A 10,892-nucleotide genomic window follows, 5' to 3' on the forward strand; every position below is an offset into this window, starting at 1 on the left:
CAAATTAGACTTTCGTTGGCCCTTTCTCAGCTTTTTTTCTTCTTCTTTTTTACAAACCATTTCCATGTTTTCCCCCTTGCTTTTGTCCGTTTGATATCCTTCTGTCTGCTTCTTCCTCGTGTCACTTAAATATTGATAGGTTCCTCGAGCAACAGAAAGAAACTTTAGACCTGTAACAGTGCACAGCGCTGTTGTCCTTTGGCTCGGTTCTCTCCAGTCACTTTAACTCATCACACGCCGTCTTTTCCTGTGTGGAAGTGGAGTTCTACGCTATCGAGTAACAGCACAACTGTAATAAAAACCCTCGAAGGAAGTGCTGTTTTTCCACCCTTCTCATGACTTGAACTTCACACCTCTCTGGCTGTTAGCACTTAAACTTTTAACACAGGGCTGCCACTGTGAGTTTAAAGTTTAGAAGGCGAGTCTGTGTTAAATGCTGCCTCTGGATCAGATCTGGTTCCCGTTTTCAAGCGTACAGAATAACCCACCACTTCCAAGGAAATGAGAAACCTGGCTGAATCACAACATGCAACATTATTTTATTTTTTAATAAATACTTTTAAATGCCTGCTGGGATTTTCTTTTTTAAACAGGTGAATCGAAGCAAATTGACACTTAAAAAGTTGAGCAGCCTGGTAATAGTCAAATATTCACGTGAGCTTTTTAAATTCACTTCTCAAAAGGAATTATTAATAGAACAATTTATAATAGACACTCTCGATGCCTACAAGCAGTTCTGTCTTCCGGCTGTATTACATAAAACATAATGAATTCAGAGAGCCAGAGAGCGACAGTGTGCGAGAGAACAGAAAAATAAGAAGAGGAGAGAAAAACAGATAAACAGCAGGTTAAGCCTGCTGGTACCTAGCCACTTATCACACGATGACCTGGAATCTGTACATTTAGTGCCTAAATAATTTACACAAATACACATTAAGGGCAAAACAGTCCAAAAAATACAGTACTAAAGCACCCCCTAGTGACAGGTTTTGAAATTAAAACCTTAAGTCAATCCATTTTTAGCTGCAGTTCATTTTATTAAGCTTCTATGCTGTTCAGCCCATTATCAATGTAGACTAAAAACAGTGCACATGTCAAAGTAGAACATTCGCTCTGTAAACAGCAACTCTGGTTTCAAAGTAAGTAAACAGTTTAAAAAATAGATAACACAAATAACTTTTTACATCAAGCAAATACACTGTCCATATGAAATAAATATTATGCATTACGTGGTTTATTCTATTAAATATGTTTCCAGATGATTAGTATTAAGTGTCTGCACCTTGATACTGCCTCTGCTTTCTCTGCAACTATATATCTAGCGTATTTCAGATATAGCTCAAAGATAGCAAATCAAGTAAAATTCTTTTTTTAACACTTCTGTCAAGAGCATTGAGGTGCCGTCTGATTGTTGAACGCTCCCGCATGAATCTGATGTTGCTCAACCATGCTCAAGACGCTGTCTGATAGTCCTTTAATGTCACTGTGTGTGCTGGGATGTGCAGCCAAAGCTTTCAGAAGTTCAGTCAGGCCTTCCTTCTCCAGCATGCTGCTGTAGTGTGAAGCTGGATGGATTGAGGAGAGGAGAAGCGATAAAAAGATGAAAGAGGGATAGAGCTCAAGACTATTAATAAACCAAACGGCCTATAAAATATGATCATATTTTTGCATGAATAAAACAATTGTTTCAGATCAACCCATCACGCCGATAGTGTAACCGCCCTTGGATCCCCACAGCTGTGTTTGTGTGTGTGTCTTACTGTTTTGAGTGCAGACCAGATGTATGGCCCAGACTGCCCACAGCTGCACGCCTGCGGGCTGACAAGTTTGAAGCAGAGGGCAAAAAGGATGGAACGACCTGAAACATGGACATCAAATAACCCAGTTTTTGTTTGTCCCAGATGCAATCCAGCTGAGTATGTGAGCTAAGGTGATGCAGAAAATGATTCTCAATCACATTTAGGACGTTTTCTTGTGATGTCTGAGCTTTCTGTAGCAATTGTGGTAGAATTCTAGTGGAAAGACAAGTTTTATAACACATAATTACCAGGTCATCTTTTAAGACTTCAGCTATCAAATTGTGCCCTGGCTGGAAAATTCATACAGCTACAGCAGAAGGGTTATTATCACTAAGAAAATTTAATGAATGCCAAATGGGGAAAAGTCATTTTATCTAAAACGCTGAAACAGTGGCGTTGGTATAGCTGCACCATTGAGAAAACAATGCATGAATTATATTAAAGTTGCAAAATCCAAAAGTATCAGAGATTGTCAGTAGATGCAGCTGTGCTGTCATATGAGAAGCCTATATGATATCCTTCCTGAGTAAATATACCTATAGGCATGGTTTAAAAGATCCTACATGACCTCCTTCTCAAGCTACTGTGTTCACTAAACTTGACCTCTGACCTTGAAGTCTTACCTTAATCATGAGGTCAAGGCTGCTGATATTCAAAGCTATCAGAGAACCTTTTCTCGAGTTATCATCACTGCTGCCCACCTGGTTAACCCAGTTAATGCCCCAAGTGTTTCAGGCTGAGAGGTAAAAACTGTTAAAAGGAACTGTCCATGGTGTTTAAGATCAGGCTTGTATTCCACTGATTAAACTGGTGAAAACTGTGCAAATTTTGTGTGATCTAAAGAGAATGTAACATGTGTAACCTAATTAATGGGGAAACTGTTTAAATAAAGTGTTATTCAGCATGTAGCTCATGTCTGATGTCAAACTGAGACTAGTTTTATTCTCTCTTTACATATTTCTGTTCTGTCTTTGCTATTCTCTCACCTGTAAGACACCATCTCCCTCTCAAGATGGGTCCACGTCATGATGGAATCGTGCTGCCGAGACAGAAAGGCATAGTCACAAAATGTGGTAGATCTTACATGAAGAGCAGCATTCAAAACACACACACACACCAGCTGCTTCAGTACGGTGCTGCGCAACTCATTTTCCAGGGTCCAGGCATCTGGTCTGGAAGCAAGGTGCGCCAGTATCCCCCCTGCAAAGTAGCGAACCCCCACATCCACCTGAGAGTCCTGCAAGAGGCTGAGAAGGTGCTCCAAAATGTCCTCCTCCATCAGATCAGCCTGCAACTCCTCCACCTCAGCAATGTTGTTCTGCAATTCAGGGAGACCAATTATAGCAGTGACTGCAAAAACATAATATAAAAGGCAAGCATAACACAGGAACTGTTTTGTGTATGATTACGGCTGCCTACAGATGACTTCATTTAAAAGTATATACACTACCCACCAGAAGGCCAAGAACTTTCTGCTGAATAGAAGGTTCAGTGTAGTAGGACTGCAAAGCAAAAGGGAACAGCATGAGAGGAAACATACACTCTTATGTTAACGTCTCTCTTTGTGACGTTCATTTTTAATCAGTGTGTCTATTGCTTTATTTTCTGGTCTCCTTTACCTCCAGAACCTCCTCGTACAGCTCCAAGCCCCGGCACTCAATGAAATTGCGCGCTGCTACTGGCATTTCATCCGTCAGGTTCCACAGAGCACTCAGGGCAAACTTCAGAGTGGAGTCGACAACTCCAACCATGGCTTTCTGCTGCACAATAGCCAGCAGCTGCTGTTAACAGAGACAACAAGAAGAGGAAATATGGCACCGTGGAAAAGCACAGAGGGGGAGAGAAAATGGGAGATTACTTTTTTTGTAGAATAAATAAATATATAGGAGAAATATTGTACACATAGCGGGAACATACTAATGTGTAGCTTTAGACATAGAGCAAAAGAGGATAACTAAGTGTGGAGAGCAAGACGAAGTGACTGAGAAGCAGAGAAAGAGCAAATTGAGGCGTAGGCGTGCATTAAGCGATGGAATGACAAGGGCATCGAGTAGAGACGTGTATGCATTAAGTAACTGTAAATGGACAGGTGAGAAAGACGGCGAGGGAAAGAGAAACACAGGGAGAGAATTAGAAATAAACCCGTGCTAAGCCGGTACCCTGAGAGCCTTAATGTACCTTCATTATAAAGATATCCTTGCTGAATTGTGCCATCTCCTCTGTGGACAACTGCACATAAAAACAAATGGATGAGTGCTTCTTTTAAGGGTGTTTTATCCATTCTTCTAAATGTCAGTCTAAAACAAGAGGGTACTTTTATCCCACAAGAAAATTGTCCACATTTAACTGGACTAAATGAAAGCATAAAGCCGCTCGCTGAAATAAGTGTCAAAGGGTTAGCTCTCAACAGGTAGGATTAAAAGGTGCCACCACTATTTTCCAGCAGCAGACTAATGCACAGCGAGCGAGAAAAGTCTTGACCTTGGCCACCAGAATGGAGATGACAGCCACAGCCATCCTCTGCAGGGTCGGATCCTCGTGGCTGCTCAGCCAGTTAATCACCAGCATTGCCGCTAAATACCTGAAGCACGATAGCAGCGTGGATATAAGGAACACAGTATTACAAAAATACACCAGTGATGCACAGCAAAACCTTGTGAAAAGTTCACTGCTTTGGTTTAACATCTGGAAGAACTATTTCTTTTGGCAGTTGCATTTCAGAAAAGAAAAAAAAAACCCACACAACTCAGCTGGATTCCAATCTGATGGAAAAACACTACACTGCCACTCTATGCGTGCACTGATTATTTTGGCTACTGCCAGACCAATGGACTCAAAGATCATATTACGACTGACGGAAAGTAAACTAACTTGTCAAAAGGAACCTCCTGGAGGATGTAGTCACTGCAGAGGGCCAGCAGACAGTTCTTTTGCACCTGGAGAGACGGTAACACTTCATGAATTGAAGTATGGGGTATTATAGAGCAACTACAACTACAGTCAGGATTAGGTCTTAATTCTGTCAGGAATTAAGTTGGATTCTGGTGAATAGCAACTCAGCTAGAACAAAACCATTGAGTGCCACCTTTTGCTGGTATACAACTACATGATATCATGATTCTAAAATCTGATGGTGGCTTTCACAAAGGATGGGGCATGCACTGAAATCCATCCATTACCTGAAATAATGGTTTTTCAGTGCATCCATTATCTTCAATAGCTTGCACCACGCAACAGCACTTTGCTGCTGCGCAAAGCAAATGCACAGCTCAGGAGCATTTGCGGGTTCAGCATCTTTCAACTTTGACCCATGCTTGCTGGGAAGCACACATTGCTAGTGGAAAGGAGGCTATGACCTGGCAGCAGGTAGGGAAGGCAAAATGAGGAAAAGTTGATATCATAAGTCTGAAATTTTGGCGTGCACACACATACACACACTCTCACCAGAAGATTAATACAAAAACCTTTTGTGGAAAACAAGTTTCCATCCCAGTAGAGACGCCAAGTTTTTAAACTCCTAAAACACCTAATATTAGTAGTGAACCCAAAGGCGAGTAGAGTACATGCCACATCCTGAGTGAAAGCCTTTGAGGCACTGAGCATACTCCTGACCTGCTGGTGGTTGGGGAAATTCTTCATGGTGTTTAACAGTTGGGTGACAGTAGAGCTGAGCAAGCTGATGGGCATGGCCTGTGCCAAGTCCTGAGTGGTCAGGTTGAACACACACGCTGTGGCGACCAGGTGGATGTGCAAGGAGGTGGGGTGCCTCTGCATACCACTCACCACCAGCTATAGGACAACAAAATATCCATTATATTAGTGGTGCCCAACATTTTTTATCTGAAATATACTCAGAGCACTGTCACTGTCTTTTATAAAAATAAATAAATAAAAAAAAAAGCACCAATCTATGTTCATTTGCACTTATTTTAAACTGAACGATAAACCCTTTCAGCTTATTTCTCAGCTGTAATCAGCTAATTGTTTTAACCATCATCACTATAAGTTCACAATGTCAACCATTCACTACTACTCTGAGTTCGACTCATTGTAACAACTATTCATTTCACTTGACACTTAGTGACCAATAACTTTACGTTACTTTAATCCATACTTTCACATTGCAATTTAAACTTTCAATTCATAATCTTAACTACAGTTTACCTGTTACTTTTTTCAAAACTATTTATTAATTTTTATTCATAACTTTAGCTAGCTCTAAAATTATAAATAAATAGCTAATAAGACTAGCTAACACAAGCGGCTAATCATAGCTAGCTACACACTATGCTACGAATATAACTGCTAGCCATATTTAAATACTTCATAACTTTGCATTAAGAATTTCATGTAGCTAATTTATTTTACTCAACCACATTAGCCTATAGTTTAACTGTAACACTTCACCAAACTATTATACAGATATTTACTAAAACTTTTAGCTAGCTCCTACATTCCAACTCTTTATCGCTTTGGTTTAGCAAAAAAATTAAAATAGCTTACATACATTTAGCTAATTTTTATATTAATGATATAATTTTGTACCCAATTCTTTGATTCAATTTTTGTTTTTTGTTTTTTTTAGGTCAGTGTTAGCAGTTGTGCTAATCTTGCTATACTTAAGGATCTTGCAGAAGTACTCTCTGTGGTACTGTATCTCATTTGGGAATCATTTTGTAGATCATTATTACACAAGCATGTGTTTTCGAAAAAGTAATGAAAGCAATATCCAATCCGCATGTTCTTTTGTTCAATTCTCAGCTCTATTCAACCAATTCATCTATACAGTTGGACTGTACTATTTAACATCAAAGCTGTAATTTAAACTGCCTCACCACCTCTTCTCTTCAATATCCACAATTCACAGGACATTAAAGCTGTAAATTAGGAAAGTGGTTTAAAACACCAAAGAACCAAAGATTTTTGAGAAAAAAAAGATTCTTTATATTACTTTTTTCTTTATTTCAATAAATCATGTTTTAGTACTTTGAGATATGGTGTGAATGTTTGCATTGGTCTCTGCATATGCTGTTTCTCTTGGCAAGGTCTTAGTTAAAAAAAGGAAATGCTAGTTTCAGTGACAGTACTGTTTTTAAAAAGAAATTAATGAACAAGGGAAAAGATCTCATACAATGGAGAACAAAGGGAGATACTACAGTAAAATCTTACTTATGGTAAGTTTTTGCTTCTCCTAAACTGAACAAAATAGCCAACTGATTTTCTGTTACCACCCAATCAAACAAATCATTCCACAGGTTTACTAAAGACATGTCGGGAAGCAATGCAGACCACAACACCTTCAGCACATCTGGCTGTGGTTTGTCAGTGTCAGTGGTTAGACTGTAGAGATGGACAAGGGCCTCTCGTATGAAACACTCGCGGTCTCTGTACCTTCTGAGTGCCTCACACACCTGGTTCTCATCAGCCTCTCCTGTTACCTGGACACACATTCAGCAGCATTACAGAGAGAGGAAATGCAGTGGGAAAATTCAGAAAGAGTACAAACAGAGCCTCAAGTCAAAAATAAATGAGAAGCTTGTGCAGTAATCAGGCTTGTATTTCTACCATTGCTTTCCCTGGGTAGTAAAAGATTCTTACTTTTAGGCTTTTCTGTGTAGAAAAGAAGTCACAGGAGCTAACCCCAGTGGCTAGCAGGCCCAAAAAGACCAGTCCACTTCTGGATTCCACAAAGCTTCTGATTGCAGCTTCACTGATTCTCTTCCGACCAGAGATATCTAAAGAAACTAGTGATGGGAGGACCTGGGGACTCCCCTCCAGAAGCTGCCGCACTGTCTCATCTCCATCTCTTCCATCGCTGTCATCTACAGAGAAGTGGTCCTCTGAAAAGTCCAGATGCTTGAGAGCATGAAGCTGGCTAAAGACAAAGAGCAGCTGGGCAGGGGACATATCCAGGTGCCGCTGCCTGTGGGCAATAAGGGATCTCAGGGTGTTTTTGCACTCAAGAAGTGCAGTGAGCTTAGAGATAGCACTGCAAGAAATATCCAGCGTCTCCAGGTGAGGGAGATTGCAGATATCCTCAAGGGCAGCATCATTTAGGTCTGTGTTGGCAAGGTTTAACATTCTAAGGCCCCGCAAGGAGCTGAAGCCAACATGGATCCCACCATTTGCCTCTAAAGACTCCCAGTCCAGACGTAAACCGCTGAGGGACAACCTCTGCAGGCTGGATCTGCATTCTGGGTTGGAGGCCAAGCCTGAGACAATGTCAGCCCCAGTAAGACCACCAGAGACCCAGGAGGCATCTAGTTCCAGGAGCCGGTGAGGGCAAAGAGCCAGGCGGAAAGCTTCTGCAGACAGTGGGCAGCTCTGAATGGAGGCTCGGCGCAGACGGAGTTCTTTGCAGCTTCGGAAAATCCCAACAGTTGTGTCATTCAGTATCTCTTATGGGAAGAAACAAACATAGGGATATTGTAGGAAAAAGAAGCATCGGTTAAGCCATATTTATGTTTGTGGAATATACCTTTCCTACTCTTGCAATATGACAAACTGAAACCTCTGTTTACTGCGAACTAATAAATCATTTCACCTTCAATTCTTTGGAATAATTTTTCTTTCCTTCAGTTTGCCAAACAACTGCGACCACTCAGTAGCGGTAGAAAATTGATGTTTGCAGAGCTGTTTTATTTTCTGACCTACCTTTAGCTGCCATGTGATTCAGAAGCTGGTCAGCAGTCTCCTGCGGGAAGACCGGGGCCCAGATGAGGCTCATGGAGCCGTCTGCTCGCATGCTGCACAGAGAGCTCAAGCTCTGGCACACCTGAGCCAAGCAGAGGTCACAAAGCGTCGGGGGGCCCTCCGCATCCTGCAAGAACATCACCATGTATCACAATAATCACACACACACTACAGAAGAAGTATATGCTCATATGCTCACTCGACTCAAATTAGAGGGAAAACTTTACATAATATTCCATGTGATCTGGCCAAAATACAACAGCGCAAGTTTTATTATATGTCATAATTCTGTGATGTAAATGTCATATTAAGAGGTTTCAGTTTATTCTAATTGCATTTAAGCCTACATAGACCCTCCAGTTGTCTGTGTGGTCTTCCTCAGGCCTCAGCGGATCTACAGAGACACGGATCTCTAACCTTAGTCTAATTTTATCCGCCACAGATGAGTCTCCGCTCACGAGCAAAGCCTGTTTAAATCGCCTCGACCCCACCGCTTTCTGGAGGGCAAAGTGGACAATAACAACTGTTGCTTCTACGGCTCTACACAACAGCCGAGTGCTTGTCACAGAGTCGATGTGCACGAAAATAAAACCCTGGCGACATTACATGAAAGGGAATGGGGTCAAACTCACCATGCTTGAAAGTGAGAAGTCCGTAGGAAAAATGAAAAAAGTAACAGCAACACTTCGTTCACCTGCTTTTTAAACCATGTTACTCTGATTATTTATTCATTTCCTTCCCCTTAAACGAATGACAGCTAATCAACCGCTCCTCTGTTTAGATTAAAGTCGCTACAGTTTTTCGCCAGACGTCAAACCACAAGTGTCAACTGTCAATGTCCAGCTTGTGATTGGTCAAGCCGCATGACGTCACCGAGGGCTTGGCGCAGTGTCTGTGATTGTAGGGGATTAAACGCTGTATCAATTACAAGCTTAGAGAAGTGTCTTTGGAGGTATTGCATAGATTCTAAATAGTGAGACTTGGATGGTGACTTTAAGTGTTACGATTACTGTGGACTGGGTCTTAAAAAATACAAAAAATAAATATATTTTTCCCTCTCCCTTTGATTTCATCGCATAGGTATTCTCCAACTTTCCACTAGACCAGTATTTCCCCCTTACCTTCTTTCGGTCTTGGGGCAACCCAAAGTGCCTCTCATGTTTCTTGCTGGATAGGAATATGAACATGTAAATAATATAAAATAGCTATCTATTACTTTTTGGCCTCCCACATTTACATAGCCAGAAAGCATATGCTTACACACAAACACATAAACCAGTTACTAATTCTGATAAAAAATATGGATATTTTTGTGGAGTCTGTCAGTTCTTTTACTCCGCAGATTAAGAAATATATTCTTTTAGTTTATCTGGGATTTTTGTTATTGTGTTTTTGTTTTTATCTGCTTTCATGCATCTTCATATCTTCATTCAGAATAAACTGGTACAATTATGGTATTTGCGAAGGTGAAACTGGGTGGTAGTAGAGTAGTTCGGCCACAAGGAGGGGCTCACAGAGAGGGGTGGATTTGATCTTTTTTACCACAATGACAGCTTAAGTCTCAAAGTTCAAAGTGAACTTTCACAGAAATTATCCACAGATACAAAGGATCAAACTCCATTATGTGCCTCCAGAATATACACTTTACATATACTTGGTTTTCAGAAATTTGAGCAGTGAGCCACTTCAGGTGGAGCATGGAAGACCAGGTGATTTGTTTAGAGTTTAAAAGAGTTTGCAGATGTTATTATGCTTGCCATGTTTTATTGTTAAAGGTTGATAATAATAATGGAATATGGGTCTTAAATTATTGATTCTGCAGGACATTTTTTCAGCTTCTGAAATGGCACGTGTTAGAAAAAGTTTGGTAACCACTGTGGAGTCTGAAGTAAAACATCATGTTAACTCAGAGAAACGGGAAAATTATGAGGAGCATTTTGCTCAAAGAGTAATGTCTGTTTTCATAATATATTTGAATAATTCTTTTTATTTTGAAAAGTAGTAAAGTCACTTTGACGTCTTCAGACTTACTGCAAAATTATTTCAAAATAATGAACAAATTTAGAATTTGTTAGTTTTATTCATTGATATGATTTTACTTGCTCAGAAATCTGGTATTACCAAGGCTAAAACAATTTATTTACAAATTAAAGATTTACATTTTTGTTTATTAAAAAAGCTTTTTCCTTTCCTTTTCAATTCAATTCAATTCAATTCAATTCAATTTTATTTATATAGCGCCAAATCACAACAAAAGTCGCCTCAAGGCGACTGAAATCAGATTTTCAGATTTCAAAAACATTTTTAAAAATAAAGATTTTTCATTCCTGTTTGCTGTAATTTTTCAGTTTCACCCACTGCAGTGAGACTCACTATGTCGATCACGCACAAACAAACATA

The 10,892-nt window shown here is 40.2% G+C and overlaps 1 protein-coding gene across 3 annotated transcripts; it reads right to left on the reverse strand.

Moving 5' to 3' along the window:
- Positions 1-544: 544 nt before the first annotated feature.
- LOC146554014 (protein zyg-11 homolog) lies at positions 545-9,350 on the reverse strand. Of its 3 annotated transcripts, none has more exons than XM_085255813.1 (14): positions 9,125-9,350; positions 8,454-8,619; positions 7,398-8,197; positions 7,097-7,237; positions 5,412-5,588; positions 4,671-4,735; positions 4,281-4,380; positions 3,978-4,028; positions 3,419-3,577; positions 3,254-3,301; positions 3,028-3,117; positions 2,786-2,838; positions 1,761-1,858; positions 545-1,565 (listed from the first exon to the last, which is right to left on the reverse strand). In XM_085255813.1, the coding sequence occupies exons 1-14, from the start codon at positions 9,125-9,127 to the stop codon at positions 1,384-1,386; spliced, it is 2,133 nt and encodes a 710-aa protein (XP_085111939.1). In that variant the 5' UTR covers positions 9,128-9,350; the 3' UTR covers positions 545-1,383. The 3 variants fall into 3 exon arrangements, with proteins under 3 accessions (XP_085111939.1, XP_085111938.1, XP_085111937.1); XM_085255812.1 differs by having other exon boundaries at positions 3,419-3,580; XM_085255811.1 differs by having other exon boundaries at positions 2,917-3,117; positions 3,419-3,580.
- Between the last annotated feature and the right edge of the window lie 1,542 nt (positions 9,351-10,892).

Source organism: Mchenga conophoros, linkage group LG18 (assembly GCF_057382185.1).
Source record: "Mchenga conophoros isolate Kocher_MC1m ecotype Shallow Benthic linkage group LG18, M_conophoros_male_GT1.1, whole genome shotgun sequence".
Lineage (NCBI taxonomy): Eukaryota > Metazoa > Chordata > Actinopteri > Cichliformes > Cichlidae > Mchenga > Mchenga conophoros.